Here is a 19,888-nt window from a genome sequence, read left to right on the forward strand (position 1 = left end):
TACTCACTTAGGTGTGTCAGAGAAACAGACAAGTGCAGTAAAGGTAGATAAACTTAAAATGCAAGTGAGGAAAATGGAGTTAGAAGATAAACAGAGGGGGGGGGAGAGAGAGAGAGAGAGAGAGAGAGAAGGTTCTCTGCTGAGCAAAGAGAGAGAGAAGAAAGGGAGACAGAGAGAGAGAGAGAGAGAGAGAAAAGAAAGAGAGAAAGTCTTTAACCAAGCAAAAGAAAAGAGAGAACTTGAACCTGAGAAGTTGCGACTTAGTCAAAGTCAAGTTGACAGGATGGAGATTAAAAAGAGAAGGTAGTGTTATGGACTAGGCCAAACCATAACTTTGCAATTTGTTTCGGTAAGCGTACAGTGAATATTACCCAGAGTAAGTTAGCTAGGTTGACTGTCAGATATTAAAACAGGCAAAACTTTATTCACAAAATTACACAATGAAACACAAAGAACAGAATAACTAACGCCCACAGACCTCAGTCTATCCAAACTAGACTTAATTATGCTGTTCCAAATATACACAGCAGTCCCAATAAGCAAACACCCTTAAAAACAGTAAAAATAGAACAAATGCTTACAGGTTGAAGTCAGAAGGGCAGAAGGAAAGAGTGAGTTTAGCAGCCTATTTCCACAGCTGAACTCCTAACTAGTTCTGGACTGAACTACTCAGCTATAGAGCTGTCCACTCCCCTTTCATTATACAGCTCACTTCTAAAACATGACCACGTTGGCCTGAAGTCTCATATTTTACATATTAGCAAAAGGCCTCTCAAAATCCTTTTTGATCTCTGTACCAAACTAGCCACCTCAGAGCCAGGAGAGTTTATGACCATTCTGAAAAAAATCAAGGGCAGAGTAACCTTGAGAACAGGAACAGCTTTTAGAAAAAGGAGACCATCTTTGTGACAGTAGCGATATATACAAATATGTCAAGACTCTGCCACATTTTGACGAGAAAGATGTTGAAGCCTTCTTTATTTCATTTGAAAAATTGGCTGGGCAGATGAAGTGGTTCAAGGATTTATGGGTAGTGCTAGTTCATACTAAACTAGTTCATACTAAATTTGCAACACTGTCAAATGAGGGGTCAAGAGATTATGAAGAGGCGATTTTGTGTGCTTATGAATTGGTACCAGAAGCATATAGACAGCGGTTCAGAAACACAAAGGAGGAACCAGGTCAGACTTCTGTTGAGTTCGAAAGAATGAAACATAGCCATTTTGATAGATGGGTACGTGCTTTTAAAAAATAGATAACACCTTTGAGGTTCTACAAGAGATTATTCTGCTGGAGGAGTTTAAAAACTCACTTCCAGAGATAGTAAGAATTCACGTGGAGGAACAGAAAGTTCAGGAAGTGAGCAGGTTAGCAGATTAATACATTTTGGTGCATAAGACAAGCTTCCAGCCAGAATTTTGTCCTGTGAGGGATAGAAGTTGAGAGAAAGGGAGATCCTATACTACTAAATCAAGAATAGACAGCTCCAGTTAAGAATTTACCACAGCATTAAAAAAGAAGCCCAAGAGGGTGGAAAGGGGGTGAAAAGCCTCAGGTGTTTTCACTGTAATGGAGATGGACACAAAATGACAGTGCCGGTGATTTCAGCAGCACACTGGGAAAAGGTGTTTTCACTGCCAGCAAGTGGAACACGTAAAGGCACAGCGCTGGTTGTTAAAGAAAGGCACTGTGGGAAACAATGTGGTAAACAAAGCTAAGCCAGTGGCATTAGTGAAGATAGTAACAGACACCACATGAAGAGCCGAGGAGCTGCACAGTCTAGGCAGGAGCTGGGTATGGAATTAGTACCTGACCACTACAAAGAATTTGCCTCTGTGGGTAAAGTCTACTCAGAAAGAACAGGGGGAGAAGGAAAAGAAGTTAAAATTTTGAGAGTTACAGGATCTAACCAGCCACTGTGTGCTAACTCAAGACTGGGCAAGTTACAGTGGGAGTGATTGACACAGTGTCAGTTCCAGGAATTCAGTTTGTTCTTGGGAATGATTTGGCAGGATCCAAGGTGGGAGTGGTAGCCCTTGTTGTGGAGAAGCTCAAGGAAGACCAAGAAACTGAGGGGCTAAAATAGAAATATCCTATTTTCCCAGACCGTGTAGTAACCAGATCCCACTATCATAAGTCACAGCATGAAGCGAAAAATAATGACAAAGGTGAAGGAATCACAGAATCCCTACAGTGTGGAAACAGGCCCTTCGGCCCAAAACGTTCACACCCTCTGAAGAGTAACCCACCCAGACTCATTCCCCTACCGTATTACTTTACGTTTACCCCTAACTAATGTACCTAACCTACACATCCCTGAACACAATGGACAATTTAGCATGGCCAATTCACCTAACCTGCACATCTTTGGACCGTGGGAGGAAACTGGAACACCCAGAGGAAACCCACGCAGACATGGGGAGAATGTTTCAATCTCCACACAGAGTTGCCTGAGACTGGAATTGAACCCAGGTTCCGAGCGCCATGAGGCAACAGTACTAACCACTGGGCCATTGTTCTGCCCCATAAGGAGTTGAGGTTCAGTTAGCAGACACACTGTTTGATGTAATGGTGCAGGAAAAACCTGAACAGGCAGAGGATCAGATAGAAGGGTTTAGTCCTGAAAGGTTAAGGGACTTGCAACGAGACAAGATGATAAAGATATATATAATATACACACGGACGCGTACTCCGAAAAGGAGGCAGAATATTCCAGAGGGCTATTAATTGAAAAATAAAATTCGAAGACAGAAATGGAGACCATGGCAGGTTAGTGCAGAGGAGAAATGAGCCAAAGTGCACCAGATTGCATTGCCGGTAGCATACAGACAGGAGGTATTGTGGGGTAGTACATGAACTACCTGTAGGTGGTCACCTAGGGGTACAAAAGACTCAGGCTAAGGTACAAAAACATTTTTATTGGTCTGTAATGCACAATGATGTGGTTAACTTTTGCTGTGTGTGTCATACATGCCAAATGGTAGGTAAACCACAGGCAGTAATAAAACCAGCAGCTTTGTTGCCAATTCCCACATTTGAAGAACCTTTCACACAGGTTATAATTAATTGTGTAGGCCCCCTCCTGAGAACTAGGAGAGAGAAAGGACTGGAGAAACAGGTATTAGTTACTGCTCCACAGAATGAGGAATCAAATCCAGATGAGGTGGATTTTGATGAGCCTCAAAATAGATTAAAAAATGAAGTCCTCGAGGAGTGGGATAGGTTAGGAAACTATGTGCGTCATGAGCATAGATCGCAGTTGAAGTTGTTACTGCTTTATAAGGGCATATGTAAGAATCAGTTGGGGAGGACTAATACTATTGTACATGAAGTAGACATCGGCAATATTGCTCCGATAAAACAACACCTCTATCCTTTCAAAGCCAGACAGGTCCAGAAGGAAGTGGAGGCTATCATCGAGGACAAGGATATCATCGAGTCGAGAGTGTGGTGCTGGAAAAGCACAGCAGGTCAGCTTGCATTGGAGGAGTAGGAGAATCAACATTTCAGGCATAAGCCCTTCATCACATTCTCCTACTTCTCAGATGCTGCCTGATCGGCTGTGCTTTTCCTGCACCACACTCTCGACTCTGACCTCCAGCATCTGCAGTCCTCACTTTTTCCCCAAGGACATCATCGAACCAAGCCAGAGGGAGTGGAGTTCGCCAATTGTCTCAGTTCCCAAACTGGATAGGACGCTACGATTCTGTGTGGATTATCGGAAGGTCAACACCGTTACAAAATCGGACTCATATCCAATTCCTAGACTGGGGGACTGTATTGAGAAAGTTGGACAAGCTAGTTACAACACCAGGTTGAACTTAATGCGTGGTTACTAGCAAGTACTTTTATCAGAGACAGAGAAAGAAATGTCTGCGTTTGTCAGTTTAAAGTGATGCCCTTTGGAATGAAGAACGTACATGCCACATTCTAAAGACTCAGGAACAGAGTTGTGGCTGCATTAACAAACTGTGCAGTCTATTTGGACAACATAGTAATCTTTAGTAAGTCCTGGAAAGATCACACGGTACAGTTGACAGAGCTCTTTGAATGACGAGAAGGAAAACTGATATTAAACTTAAACAAAACTGAATTCGCAAAAGCAGAGACATTCTTGGGACATAATGTTGGTCCTGGAAGATTGTCCCCACGGAATGCAAAGACGAAAGCCATCGAGGAATTTCCACAACCATTGAAGAAAGAGGTGCTTCTATTCTTAGGACTCAGCGGATTCTATCGGAAGTTTGTTCCAAACCTCAGCAGTGTAATGGCACTGTTAACCGATTTGCTGAAGAACAACACAAAGTTTTGGTGGACAGAACAACACCAGGAGACATTCAACCATTTGAAAGCCATATTAACCACCAAACCAGTTTTAGCTAAACCAAACTGTTCAAAACCTTTTAAAGTCATCATCAAGGCTAGTGACATTGGAGTTGGAGCTGCACTGCTCCAGGAAGATGAGGATGGGATTGAACTGCCAGTTGGTTACTTTTCAAAGATACACCAGAGGAAATACTCCACGATTGGAAAAGAACTGAGTTGGCACTGGACTTACAACAACAATTTGTCAGAGAAAGTTGTGCACAATCCTTTCAAATTCTTAGAACACTTTAAAGACAAGAATATGAGACTATTTCATTGGAACCTTACGTTACAGACTTTTAATTTTAAAATTATACATGTTGCGGGTCAGAAGAATGTAATCGCAGACGTGTAGTCGCAGATTTTCACTGATAACGTTTAGATGAGATTTGTATTTATCCAATGTTTCATATATATTGGAAGAGGTTAAAGTGAACCTAGATTAATGTTATTTGTATATTATGATAATGTGTTTAAAGAATAGAAAACAAAATGAAGCCATCTTTTTATTATGATGGTTCATTTTGTCTTAAGGAGGGAGGTGTTATAAAGGTGGAAGGGGTACTCTTTTAAGAGAGTTGAAAGCTAGCAAGGACTTAGGCACACAAATTACTGGAACGTTTACAATGTAACATATGGTCCAGTAGATGGCTGTGAGACAAAAACAAATTCAAATTTGGACAATCAGTTTAAATTATGCCCCAGGATACTAAACTCCAATCAAGTTTGAATTTGGTATTCTGACAATATTAAAACCAATGAAACAATCCAATGCTTTGGGGTATAAATATTAAACAAATTGAACAGTTGGAGGACAACTGCCAAGCCACCAACATATGCCTGCAAAATAGCTCTCTTAAAGGTACCTTTATCTATCAATGACCTGTGAAACAGAAACGCTAGGAAGACAATGAAGAAGATACAAAGAGAAGATCTGATAGCTGGCTGGTTTTGAAATTTGAATTTTTTGGTAAATATTAATCGGGGTTTTATCGGACCAGTATTATAGAAGGGAAAGTAAAAGATAGGTTAGAGAAAGGAGTTGTAAATAATTATTAGTTATTCTCTGTTAAACTTTTAAAAAACAAGTTGTTAAGTTTTAATTTAATTAGTGACCTTTGACACAGTTCTTGGCCTCTCAAATTGTAACAGATTACAGAATGGGTTAAATAATTTCTGTGTTGCTGGTTTAAATTAGCAGGGGGGATTTACTCTGTGTCGTAACAGAGGGTCAGTACTAAGAGAGTGTCACACTGTCGGAGGGCCAGTGCTGAGGGAGCGTCGCATTGTCGGAGGGTCAGTGGTGAGGGAGGGCCGCACTGTCGGAGGGTCAGTGCTGAGGGAGGGCCGCACTGTCGGAGGGTCAGTACTGAGGGAGTGCCGCATTGTCGGAGGGTCAGTGCAGAGGGAGCACCACATTGTCGGAGCATCAGTGCTGAGGGAGCGCCGCACTGTCGGAGGGTCAGTGCTGAGGGAGCGCCGCACTGTCGGAGCGTCAGTGCTGAGGGAGTGTCACACTATCAGAGAGAGCACTGAACCATTGGAGAATGAGTATGAAGGAATACTGCATTCTTACAGCAGGGGCTGTACTGACAGCATGACTATAATCAATATGTGAATCAATCCCTCAGGCAGTTAGGACATGCCTGAAATGAAAGTCACCGTCGCCCCAACACGATCACGATCATCACTTACTGGAAGGAAGTCAGTGACAAGCATCAAGGAGAGACTTGTCGACATGCCATACATGCAGATGGCGATCAATGTGGACGTGACTTGCAAGGCATTAATCACGAGTGTGGTCTTTTTCTGCAAAGGCAAGCCATCAGATAAAAGCAGGCAGCAGGGTCAAAGTAGCAACCAACAACTCAATTTAACTTTGACATTGGGACCTGTCCCTGACTGGAGGTCCAAACCAAGCGTGCATGGCCCAGCCTGTCCCTGTTCAAAATGCCAGTCTCTAATTGTCGCACAGGAACAAAGAACATTTTCTAATCAACCTGTTCAAATGTCGTATGACACACCTCTAGAAAAAAAGACGGACCTGAGGTGGGACCTGAATCTTGGGTTTGTGGCTCAGAAATAAAGTAGTTCTGCTGCACCATGAAGCTCCCAGCCCCAACACCCCGTGTCAAACACAGCTACAAAGTGAATATTGTGTCAGGTTCAAGTCCCATCTGCTTCAGAACAAGATCTGAAAGAACTGCGAATGCTGTATGTCAGAGACAAAAATAGAAATTGCTGGAAAAGCTCAGCAAGTCTAGCAGCATCTGTGAAGAGAAATAAGAGTTAATATTTTGGTTCGAGTGACCTTCCTCTAAGGAAGAATGTTCCTCTAAGGAAGGTCACTTGACCCGAAACATCAACTCTGCAAACGTTTTCCAGCAATGTCTATTTTTCCATCTGCTTCAGAGTTGTGTCAGAGCATATCTGAATAGGTCAGCAAAAAAAAAAAGAGCTGGGTTCAGCTTCCTGCCTTTCTTCCATGGCCATGAGAGTGTCCAGATTTCCTTAGAGAAGGGAATATGTTGTATCCACCATCACCCTCGAAGCTTTGAGAGAAAAGTGGATACTGCAAGGACTAAACTTCCTACTCTTCCCCTTTGTTATTGTTAGTGTGTGTGTGTTTTTTTGAGGGTGGGGTGGGTGAGGGTGGGGATGGGGGGTTGCAACTCTATTTTGACCAGTGGCATGGTTGACTTGATGGTGGTTTATCAAACACTATATCTTTGGTGTTACTGCACTGCCTTTAATGGACTCTGCATGTAATTTGAACAGTTGGAAACATAGATGGTTTAATAGTGGTGATTAATTGATGTAAAATATCACAAGTAATTTAATAGTGGGAAAGGCCATTTGGTTGTGTGATAGCCCTTCCAAATGTTTTTTTAAAAAGACCTGGATTTAACTGCCTTGCCCTCTTTTAGAGTCATACAGCACAGAAACAGACCCTTTGGTCAAACCGTCCATGCTGACCAGGTATCCAAAACTGATCTCATCCCAATTGCCAGCATTGACCCATAGCCCTCGAAACCTTTCCTATTCATCTACCAATCCAGATGCCTTTTAAATGTTATAATTGTACCAGCCTGGCAGCTCATTTCATACATGCACCACCCTCTGCATGAAACAGTTCCTTCTTGCGTCCCTTTTAAATCCTTCCCCTCTCACCTTAAACCTGTATCCTCTGGTTTTGGAATGTGCTATGCTGGGGAAGAGACCTTGTCTGCTTACCCTATTCATGTCCCTCATGATTTTATAAACCTCTATGATGCCACTCCTCAGCCTCCGACACACTAAAGGAAAAGGCTCCAGCCTATTCAGCCTCTCCCTGTAGCTCAAACCCTCCAGTCCTGGCAACATCCTTGTAGATCTTTTCTAAATCCTCTCAAGTTTCACAACATCTTTCCTATAGCAGGGAGACCGGAATTGAACACAAACTAAAAGTGGCCTAACCAATGTCCTGTACACCCACAATATGACACCCCAACTCCTATAGTCAATACGCTGACCAATGAAGGCAAGTGTGCCAAACATCTTCATCACCCTGAGACTCCACCTTCAAGGAAGTATGAACCTGCACCCCCTGGATCCCTCTGTTCAGCAACACTCCCCAGGGCCTTACCATTAACTGTATAAATTTTGCCCTGCCTTGCCTTACCAGTGTAACACCCCACATATATCTGAATTAAACTCCATCCGTCACTCCTCAGCCCATTGGCTCACTGTATTCTGAGATAACCTTCTTCGCTGTCCACTACACCACAAATTTTGGTGTCATCTGCAAGCAAACTAATCACATCTCCTATATTCACATCCAAATCATATCAAACTTATATATAAAAGAGAAAATGTAGTGGACTGAGCAGTAAACATTGCAGCTCAAGCCTCCAGTCTGAAAAACAACCCTTCACCACCACTCTCTGTCTCCGAACATCGAGCCAATGTTGTATCCAATCAGCTGGCTTCCCCTGGATTTCACATTATCTAACTTTGTTAACCACTGGATTCTAGAGGAATACCAGAGGTTTGAAGAACTGTCAATGTGAAACCCCTACTCAAAAAGGGAGAGAGGCAAAAAGCAAGTAACTATAGACAGATTAACATTTAATGTTATAGAATGTATTAGAATCAATTAAGGAAAATCATAATCTAATGAAGCTGAAATTGTGTTTAATTTAATTAAGTCATCTCAATCTGAGTGGAACCAGTAACGTGTTATATTTTGAATTCCAGAAGGTGTTTGAAAGGTACCTGACAAAAGGTTAGGTCATAAAAGACCACAGTGTGGAGGCAGTACATTGGTGTAGACAGAGAATTGGTTTAGGGACAGGAAAAAGCGAGTGGGGATAAGGGGTTCTTTCTCGTGTTGCCAATCTTGACCAGTGGGGGTCCCATAGGGATCGTTGCTGAGAACACAACCGTTTACAATATATATTAATGAACTGTAGGAAGGAAGTGAATGTATTGTTGCCTAATGTGCAGATGACACTAAAATAGGTGGAAAGGTAGGTTGCGAGAGGCTACAAATAGTTTACAGAGAGATATTGTTAGGCTAAGTAAGTGGCCAAAGAGTTGGGAAATAGAGTATAATGCATGGAAATGTGAAATTGTTGATTTTGGAAGGGAAAACAAATAGACACGTATTATTTACATGTAGACAAACTGCAGAAAGCTGCAACACAAAGGGAATCGAGTGTACTTGTCAACAACACACCGAAATCCAGCAAACAGAGCAGCAGGTAATCAAGAAGACTAATGGAATGTGGCCCTTATTTCAGGGGGTTGGAGTAGAAGAGTAGAGAAGCCTTACTGCAACTGTGCAAGCTGTTAGTGAAACCACACTTGGAGTACTGATAGCAATTTTGGCCCCTTTATTTAAGGAAAGATATTATTTCATTGTAGGCAGTTCACAGAAGGCTCACAAGGATAATCCTCAGTATGCAGGGATTGTCTTATTGGCAAAGATTAAACAGGTTAGGACTCTACTCACTGGTATTTCAAAGATGAGAGATGATCTCATTGAAATAGATAGGATTCTTAAGGAGCTTGACAGGGTAAATGCTGAGAGGATGTTTCCCCTCATGGGAGAGTTTAGGACCAGAGGGCATTGTCTCAGATTAAAGGGGTGCCAATTCAAGACGGAGCTGAGGAGGAATTTCTTCTCTCAGAGGATTGAGTATGTTTGGAACTCCTTGCCAAAGACAGCTGCCGGGGTTGGTTCCTTGCGATTATTTAAGTCCGAGATAAATTAATTCTTGATCGGTAGGCGTTCAGGGAAAAGGCAGGAAAGAGGGTGTGAGGAAGGTCAGATTGGTCATGATTCTGTTGAATCGGCCTATTATTGCCTTTTGTTTCTACTATTATTTCCACTATTTCCTGTTCCTATTTCTTATGTCTTAAGGACATCCAAATCTCTATCAGGCAGTTTTCTGCAACCTTTCCTAATTTGAATAATATTCAGCTCCTCTGTGCGTTTATGCATTTTGGCAGGAATAATAATTTCCCTCATTACTTTCCATCTGCCGAGTTTCTGCTCTCTCGGTTAGCTTGTCCGTATCCCTCTGTAGACTATCTTCACAAGTTTCCTTCCCACCTATTTTTATGTCACCTGTAAACTTGGCTTTAGTACATTCACTTTTGTCATCCAAGTCATTAATGTATTTTAAATAATTGCGGAACTAGCACTCATCGCTGTGGCACTCCTTGCAGGTTACCAGCCTCAAAATGTGTCCTTTATCCCAACTATGTCTTCTATCAGTCAAGGTATTTATTTAACAATTCTGCCACTTCCTGGATCCCCGTTATTTCCCAAGTCCCATTCTCGAAAGGGTCTATGTTCACTTTGGACTCTCTTCATTTTTACATACTTAACAAGCTCTTACTATCAATTTTTATATTAGTTGCTAGTTTACTCTCAAAGCTTTTTTTTCCTTTATTACATTTATGGTCATCTTTTTGTCGGTTTTAAAACTTGCCAATTCCTTGAGTTGACCATTAATCTTTCCACATTATAGTTTTGTTTCTCTTTCTTCCAATTTGACCCTATCCTTAATTTCCTTGGTTAACCATGGTTGGTTCCTAAAATTCTTCCTCCTTATTTTTGTTGAGAGCCATGAACTTTTTTTTGTAAGTCTGCCATTGTTTATCAATGTACTTTTCTGTTAAACTGCTTTCCCAGTCCACTCCAGGAGCAAACAATAACACCTATTTCCAGGGCCGTATTCTGGCTTGAGACCCCGCCCTAGTCTTGAGGCCACTGTCCCTCTGCAAGGAGTCTCCATTGCTTCAAGGTGCTGCCTCTTGCACAGGCCACCCTGTCAAAAACCCTTCATTATCTTCAAATACTTGCATCAAGCCACCCACTTCATCCTCTCTCCTCCTAGAGTAGAGAGCCTGGGCCTGTACAATCATATCCAGAGAAACAGCCAAGCATATAAAAACTCCATCAATACTTACAAACTCCTCAGTGGGTGCTCCAGCACAGCGAATACATACTACTCCGGAAATGATAGACTGCAAAAAATTGGGGATGGAAAGGACACGGGAGACACATGATTACTTGGCAGGTAACAAGTTGTGGAATGAGACAAAGTGACTTGGGAGCAGTTTGAGAAGCAATGATGTTGGGAAACAAAAGCTGAGCTTGCTAACTTACAGTGCCATATTGTCTAAGAAACACCAGATTGTTCAAACTGTCAGCCACTTGATCAAATATCTGCACAGGCACCATCACTCACCAATACGCTTCTCAAACTCCTCCAGTCCATGCAACCCACCGTATCTCTATAACCGGTTGCAGTCTTGACAATCCTCCTTATCTCTAACCTTCTCCAGATCTCACAACACTTCCTGTGTAATCGCCAACAGCTTCTACACTCCTCTCTACCTCTGTAACTTCCACCAACCCCGAGCAAAATTTCGGTAAACGCTACTCCCTCCAGCCCCTCTATCCTTCCCTATCTCTGAAGCCTTCTCCAGTCCTATGTACACCATGCAGGACTGCTCCTCTGACACTGCACAACTCACTATTGAACACCTAACTGCATACCACCCTCAGTTCTAACCCTGCAACAGTGCAGGTCTGTCCCAGTAATGACCCTCTGGCAATGCAAAACTCACAGTCCTGACCCTCAGAGCAGTACTCCTCCAGTATTGCTTCTGACGGTGCAGTACTCCCACAGTACTGACCCTCTAACAGTGCAGGTCTTATTTGGCACAGACCCTCTGATAACACTGCACTCTTCTAGCACTGACCTTTTAATGCAGCATTCCCTTAGTACTAGAACCAGGAATCCTGTTAGCCTGGGTTACAGAGTCGGTGTCCCAGCAGAGTTCAGCATCTGTCTCACTAAGCTACTGCTGCCAGCAGTTGGTGAAAAGTGACTAGCTTCTGCTGTTCCCCAAGCACTGCCAATGAACATCGTACCAGACCGCGAGCATGTAGAAAGAACAAACCATAACTCCTGACCACCAAGGGGTGGCAATCTTGACGGCAGGCGAGTAGGGCACCGTGATAGCCAGGACAATTCCTCCCAGTACCTGGACCACGCCCAGAAGGACCTGCATCACCTGCAAGGAGAAGAAAATTGACACTGAAATCAGTGGCTGCAGGAAATCAGTCTCGAACCCACATCATTCAAACTAGTTTGAGGACAGCCAAGGTGGTTGATGAATCAGTGAGCAAAGCACAACACGTTCCAAATAAGCAGGTGCTTGGTTGGTTGAATCTTACTGAAAGAGAGACATGTCGAGGAGCTTTTGTTGTGCACACAACAGGACAAACAGAGGAATGTATGATTACATATATGCTCACAAGCATTTCGACTGAAGGAGAAAGAGATTTGTTTATAGGCACGTCAACGTCTGACCAGTCAAGGCACCTCCATGGAGAAAGCCAGAGGGCAGCTGTTAGATGGGATCCCACAATGGGATGGCACTTAGGAATCTTGACAGCATTAGTAGCTGCCTTAAGTTGGTTGTTAATGCATTCACGTGGGTTTGTAATGTGGCTCATTTACACTTGTGAGAGTGACATATATTAATATGCAGGGCCCATTTTCTGCAAACAAAAGTATAGGTCTGTTACTTGGGAACTGGCTAAGTCTACAATTCCCCTTTGTTATCATCCACTCACTAACCAATCAGCATTCCTTCTGTCCTGGACGAAAAATTGTTGTGACCGTTAGAATTTGGTATTCTTCTGTACTGAAGGAAAATCTCCAGAAATAGGATTCTTCTAAACAAGATTCAAAATAATCACTAAAACAACAAGCACTGCAAATCCAACATAAAAACAGAACATGGCCTTGGAGTGCAGGTTCATAGCTCCTTGAAAGTGGGGTCGCAGGTAGATAGGATAGTGAAGGCAACGTTTGGTTTGCTTTCCTTTATTGGTCAGAGTATTGAGTACAGGAGTTGGGAGGTCATGTTGCGGTTGTACAGGACATTGGTTAGGCCACTGTTGGATTATTCTGTGCAATTCTGGACTCCTTCCTATTGGAAGGATGTTGTGAAATTTGAAAGGATTCAGAAAAGATTTACAAGGATGTTGACAGGGTTGGAGAATTCAAGCTATAGGGAGAGGCTGAACAGGCTGGGGCTGTTTTCCCTGGAGTATCGGAAGCTGAGGGGTGACCTTATAGAGGTTTATAAAATCATGAGGGGCATGGATAGGATAAATAGACAAAGTCTTTTCCCTGGGGTGGGGGAGTCCAGAACTAGAGGATATAAAAGGTACCTAAGGGGCAACGTTTTCACGCAGAGGGTGGTGCATGTATGAAATGATCTGCCAGAGGAAGTGGTGGAGGCTGGTACAATTACTACATTTAAAGGCATCTGGATGGGTATATGAATAGGAAGGGTTTAGAGGGATAAATGAGCTGCCAGAGGAAGTGGTGGAGACTGGTACAATTACAGCATTTAAAAGGCACCTGGATGGGTATATGAATAGGAAGGGTTCAGAGAGACATGGGCCAAGTGCTGGCAAATGGGACTAGATTAGGTTGGGATACCTGGTCAGCATGGACGAGTTGGACTGAAGGGTGTTTCCATGCTGTACATCTCTATGACACTATGTTGAGGAAACTCAGCAGGTCTGGCAGCATCTGTGAAGAGAGAGAAATAGACGGTGTGTTTTGAATCTGATCTGATTATGCTTCAGAGCTGAGGCAGAAAAGTGGTGGGTTTTACATTGTAAAGAAAGGTGAGGATCAGCAAATAGGACACAAGGAACAGTTAAAGCATGAGTGAGATCAGAGATTACAGATGTCATGGAAAAGGATGCAGTAATGGTTGTAGAGAAGAGAGATGGGTCAAGAGTTGGACTTTAATGGTAGATGTTAATGGCAGAAATGGCTGAAACCAAAACCAAGAAAATCAGACACACTGCTTGGTGGTGGTAAGGCAGGAAACAAAACACATTCAGAGTTGATGGCCTGAAGTTGTTGAACTGAACGCTGAATCCAGGTGGTGACATGGCAAAGGAGGTGCTGCTGCTGCAGCTGCATTATTTTCACTGGAACATTGCAGCAGCCTACGACAGAACTGTGAGCATGTTTACCGAAACATTGTATAAGTGACTGGAGGGTCAAAATTGTGCTTATGGACAAAGAGGAGGTGTTCCACAAACCGTCACCCAGTCTAGAGTTTGCTCTGCCCTTTATAGAGGATGATGTGGAGGTGCCAGTGGTGGACTGAGGTGGACAAAGCTAAAAATCACACAATGCCAGGTTATAGTCCAATAGGTTAGTTTGGAAGCACTAGCTTTCAGCACGCTGCTCCTTCATCGGGTAAGTGTGATTCCAAGGAACAGCAATCCGAAAGCTAGTGCTTCCAAATAAACCTGTTGGACTACAATGTGGTGTTTTGTGATTTTTAACTTTATTGAGGAGACGGCACTGTGAAATCACTGTTTCATTTGGCAGTATTTGGAGCTTTGGGGAGCGAGGAAGGAACAGATAAAAAGGTATATGTAAAGCTTCTGTTTACAGTAAGAAGTCCATCACTTTTCCACTCTCTTCACTTCTGAAGAGCAGTCATAAGTGACCTGAAATGTTAATTCTGCTTCTCTCTCTACAGACACTGAGGGACCTTGTGAGTTGCTCCAGCATTATGTTAATTTAGAATAGTTGACACATGCAGAGAATGTTTGCATCTGGAGGGTGTTGACAAAAGGGAAACAGAACAGAGGCAATCGCGACTTTCAGTGGAGGAGTTAGATAAATACTTGAAGGGAAAAAACAATTTGCAGAGATCATGTTGGCAAAGTATAGGAAAAGTATGGGACAATTCATAGTACAGTTTCAAAAGGATGCTACAAGAACAATATGCTGAATGACTGCCTTCTATACTGTAAGGGAATTTGTGGGTATCAGCAAAAGCAGACCATGTGTGTCAAGAAGAGCAGTTAGGTCACAGATAGTCCTGCAAGTCTGCTGATGAGTCGAAGTGGGATTTGTACAACACTTCACCCACACTTTCTCCTTCAGACCATCTCAAAGTCAATCTGTGATCCTATCTACGAAAGGGTGCAGGACTAAAACACTGACCTGCTTTCAGGAAGATAGCTGCAAGCTTCCAGATTTGCCTGATGTAACATTGGATTACAGATGAACATTAACATGCCAGCAGCATAGCCCACCCTCAGTACTGACTCTCCCACAGCGCCAGCCTAAAACAGCGCAGTACTCCCTCAGCACTGACCCTCCGACAGTGCGGCCCTCCCTCAGCGCTGACCCTCCGACAGTGCGGCCCTCCCGTCCGACAGCGCGGCGCTCCCTCAGCGCTGACCGTCCGACAGCGCGGCGCTCCCTCAGCGCTGACCGTCCGACAGCGCGGCGCTCCCTCAGCGCTGACCGTCCGACAGCGCGGCGCTCCCTCAGCGCTGACCGTCCGACAGCGCGGCGCTCCCTCAGCGCTGACCGTCCGACAGCGCGGCGCTCCCTCAGCGCTGACCGTCCGACAGCGCGGCGCTCCCTCAGCGCTGACCGTCCGACAGCGCGGCGCTCCCTCAGCGCTGACCGTCCGACAGCGCGGCGCTCCCTCAGCGCTGACCGTCCGACAGCGCGGCGCTCCCTCAGCGCTGACCGTCCGACAGCGCGGCGCTCCCTCAGCGCTGACCGTCCGACAGCGCGGCGCTCCCTCAGCGCTGACCGTCCGACAGCGCGGCGCTCCCTCAGCGCTGACCGTCCGACAGCGCGGCGCTCCCTCAGCGCTGACCGTCCGACAGCGCGGCGCTCCCTCAGCGCTGACCGTCCGACAGCGCGGCGCTCCCTCAGCGCTGACCGTCCGACAGCGCGGCGCTCCCTCAGCGCTGACCGTCCGACAGCGCGGCGCTCCCTCAGCGCTGACCGTCCGACAGCGCGGCGCTCCCTCAGCGCTGACCGTCCGACAGCGCGGCGCTCCCTCAGCGCTGACCGTCCGACAGCGCGGCGCTCCCTCAGCGCTGACCGTCCGACAGCGCGGCGCTCCCTCAGCGCTGACCGTCCGACAGCGCGGCGCTCCCTCAGCGCTGACCGTCCGACAGCGCGGCGCTCCCTCAGCGCTGACCGTCCGACAGCGCGGCGCTCCCTCAGCGCTGACCGTCCGACAGCGCGGCGCTCCCTCAGCGCTGACCGTCCGACAGCGCGGCGCTCCCTCAGCGCTGACCGTCCGACAGCGCGGCGCTCCCTCAGCGCTGACCGTCCGACAGCGCGGCGCTCCCTCAGCGCTGACCGTCCGACAGCGCGGCGCTCCCTCAGCGCTGACCGTCCGACAGCGCGGCGCTCCCTCAGCGCTGACCGTCCGACAGCGCGGCGCTCCCTCAGCGCTGACCGTCCGACAGCGCGGCGCTCCCTCAGCGCTGACCGTCCGACAGCGCGGCGCTCCCTCAGCGCTGACCGTCCGACAGCGCGGCGCTCCCTCAGCGCTGACCGTCCGACAGCGCGGCGCTCCCTCAGCGCTGACCGTCCGACAGCGCGGCGTTTCCTCAGCGCTGACCCTCCGACAGCGCGGCGTTCCCTCAGCGGTGACCCCCCGACAGTGCGGCGCTCCCTCAGCGCTGACCCTCCGACAGTGTGGCAATTCCTTGGTAACATAGCACCACCACCTCCTCAACCCTCAAACACTGTCTGTACCATGGCATCTGTACCATAGCCTTCATGGACAGCCCAAGTGGCGCAGGCCCTTACACCTAAAAACTTCACGTGTCCCTGGAGACATCCACCGTCTGCGGCGCAGCCTTTCAGAAACGTGCAGCATCCGGGTGTTTTATCCGTGGTTGCCATTCTGCTGCAACAGAGAGAAAGAGGTATTTGCTCAGCTGTTTATACAAGCAGGAGCCCGCAATCTTTACAACTGAAGCAAGACCCTTAACCAATTTTGAGCATGCCTAGAAAATGATCCCCACAGCTGTCTGCCAAAGACACTCAACTCTCAGGGAGAAGAAACACCTCTTCATCTTGGTCGTACATTAACACCCCAATATTCGGAGACTATTCCATTGTCCTAGACATTTAATTTTTGTGTGTGCAACTATAATTCCATGACTGATCAACTTTAAAATCTGTTTCAGGTGCAACAAAAAATAACTGGACTTTGCTTTCATGTTTTCTGCATCCCACCCACCCTCTCTTCCCAAAAGATGGGTTATGCTTGTCATTTTTCAATCTACAGAACCTTTCCAGAATAAAAACAATGGAAATTTTGGAAAATCAACACCAACAGATTGAATACCTCATTAGCAACCTGTTTTAAGACTCTAGGATCCACAAATTAGGACCCAACCGGACCCATGAATTTGTAGGCTGCAACTCCCTCAGTCTGCTATCTGTGTGATTGCAACTTCACAAAGTTTATCTCTCCCTTTCACCTCCTGACATATTGTTATAACTACAACCTTTGTTCATTTAATCCACCACATAATTGTCTATTAACACCCACTCTCACTCTCCAAAGCATAAACACTCAATGTACTTTATTCTTTATCTTTTTAAATACCTGTCAAAACGCTTATCATCCATTTTCACATTTCTTGCTAGCTTCCTCTTATATTCTAATTTTATCCTCCTGATTAACCTTTCTTTCATTCTGCCATTTTTTATATTCTGACCAATTATGTGACCTGTCACTTACCCTTGCAAGTTTATATGATTTTCCCTAAAGTTTAAGGGTTTCTTTAACTAACTAGTGATGGTCCTCCCCGAGTATTTTATTTAAAGTAAGAATATATTTATTCTGAAATAAGACTTTACCCTGCATCTCACTTGATGTATCCCTAAGCCTAGTAGTATTTCAGTTCATTTCACCTAGCTCAGCTCTCATATCTACGTTTTTGCACCATGTTTAAGCTTATAGTTTGTTTTACACCCATTCTTCTCCCTTTTAAACAGGATATAAAACTGAATCACTTTTGTGGTTGCTGCTGGAGGTATTAACTAATCCCATCACGTTACGCAATACCAAGTTTAGTACAACCTGCTCCCTCGGTGATTCCAGAACAAGCTGCTCTAAGAATCTCTCTCAAAAGGATTTTATGAATTCCTCTTCCTTGCTACTACTGCCAGTTTCTGTGTAGATTAAAGTCACCCATCACTATTGCTGTTCGATATCAAAAGCAAACAATATTTCTTCTTGTACCTCATTGTACTTACTGTTGGAGTCCTGTGGACTACTCCCACTATTGACTTATTTCTCCTACTATACCTGATCTCCACTTAAACTGAATCTATATGCTGATCTCATGAACTAAAATCATATCTAACAAATGTCACCTTGATTAACAGCACAACACCTCCACTTTACCCGGCTTCCTATTCTTGAATGTCATGCATTTCTCAACGTTCAAGACTCAATCCTAGTCAGCCTGCAGCCAGGTCTCCCTATGGCTATCTGATCATATTTATATACAAAGCCATAAGCAGCATAGGAGACATTTTTCCCCTCACCTAGGAGTTAATAATCAGGAAGGGGGCAACTAGGAAGTGAGCAGATTTAAGGTAAACAGCCGAAGGTTGACATTTGAGGAACACTGTTTGCATCAGAAAGTGGGAGAGACCTGCCTTAAAGGATAGTACAGACAGATACAGCATATTTTATAACTGGCACCTCATGATTCAGCACTCTTGATAAACTCGGCAAAAATTATATACCTGAAATACCAGAAGTTTACTGTATTGTTGCAATCTCCGCTGAGGGTATAAGTGAGAAGGCTCTCTGTCAGTAAGTTAAGGCAAAGTTACACTATTATTTAAATGATTTATGTTGTGAATAAAGTATAACAGTGATGTGTATACCCTTGCATTATGTTTTCATTACTTAGAATGTGTTCTTATGGTGATTATGTGGACCTCTTAATCGACTGGAATATTTAATCAATTGGCATACTCTTGACCCACAGATGCTGGCGTCTCTCAGTGGTATATATGCACTACATAGATTGTTCACTAAATCTTGTAAGATCTGTGTTCTCTCTACTATACATAATGTGTAATGTACAAAAACATTGTATATTGGCATCAAATCACACATTATTTCATATTTACACTGGATCTGGTTTGATCGTTTGTGCAAAAGGTATGGAAGTGAAATCTTATCCAACAGTTTTACTTTTTTTGGTAAACTTTTAGTTTGAAGGTACCCATAGGAATCATACCTTCGTTTCCTCTTTCTTTATCCTTCCATGTGGAGTTCTGAGGTCTGTGCTGGGCAGCAACTTCCAAAACCAGAGGTCAGGGGTGGGACTGATGAATGGCACACATAGGCCCACATCGTGTCTGGGTACACTGATTGTAACAACTTTCAAAAAGGGAATGAATTAAATAAACCTGTTATCTGACACGTGGTTCAAAGACCCACACAGGTATACACGCCATGTATGTGACTCTATAACAGCCACATTAATCTCATGAACAGCGTTTTGGTGGATGGTGATACATCTGGAGGAGGAGGAGGAGGAGGAGGAGGAGGAGGAGATGTCGAGTAAAAAGCCCTTACCGATCACAAAAACGTCAGAGGTGGTAATCAGAGAGGAGACAGGACCTCAGTCACGAGCTGACAGTTGCAAACCATTCCTGAAACACAAAGGCAAAGCTCAGCAAGGTCGGTGTTGTTTTCCATCAACACCCTTGTCAAAGCCCACCTAACTCAATACAATCCCTTCGGGGAGGAAACTTATCGACCCAACCTGGGTTACATGGCATTCCAGACCCACAGAAAGGGAGTTGACCCTTGACTGCCCTCTGAAATGGTCACTTCAAGGGATACTCATGAATGGTCAAAAATGCTGGCCAGGACAGTGACACCCATATCCCATTAAAGAAGTCAAATTAAACATTCACAAGCCAGAGTGAAAAAAAAATTCTCATCAGTCCAAAATGGTCACTGCAAGATCCTCCACAATCTATCATCCAATGCTACAATATAAAAAAATTTGAAATCAGCATCCCTGACTTTATGACCAAATCTCTTAACAATATAATCTACTCCAACCATACAAATCTCTCCATCCCTAAACTCCTTCAGTACCTAAAACCCTCCCCATCTG

General features: G+C 44.6%; 1 protein-coding gene across 5 annotated transcripts in view; it reads right to left on the reverse strand.

The window, feature by feature from the left end:
• The window catches only part of LOC122544064, a 31,804-nt gene extending 12,387 nt beyond the window's left edge, over nt 1-19,417 (reverse strand). Inside the window, exons 1-6 of one of the 5 annotated variants that reach the window (XM_043683063.1) lie at nt 19,339-19,417; nt 18,998-19,140; nt 16,536-16,635; nt 11,824-11,937; nt 10,825-10,881; nt 6,061-6,174 (exon numbers count right to left, since the gene is read on the reverse strand). In XM_043683063.1, coding sequence (XP_043538998.1) covers nt 6,061-6,174; nt 10,825-10,881; nt 11,824-11,937; nt 16,536-16,631 — 381 coding nt within the window. In that variant the 5' untranslated portion in view covers nt 16,632-16,635; nt 18,998-19,140; nt 19,339-19,417. Of the gene's footprint in view, nt 1-6,060; nt 6,175-10,824; nt 10,882-11,823; nt 11,938-12,181; nt 12,672-16,535; nt 16,636-18,997; nt 19,141-19,338 lie in introns of those variants that run through there. The other 4 variants (XM_043683062.1, XM_043683061.1, XM_043683060.1 and 1 more) reach the window with 4 other exon arrangements.
• Nucleotides 19,418-19,888: the final 471 nt, after the last annotated feature.

This window comes from Chiloscyllium plagiosum, chromosome 46 (assembly GCF_004010195.1).
Source record: "Chiloscyllium plagiosum isolate BGI_BamShark_2017 chromosome 46, ASM401019v2, whole genome shotgun sequence".
NCBI lineage: Eukaryota > Metazoa > Chordata > Chondrichthyes > Orectolobiformes > Hemiscylliidae > Chiloscyllium > Chiloscyllium plagiosum.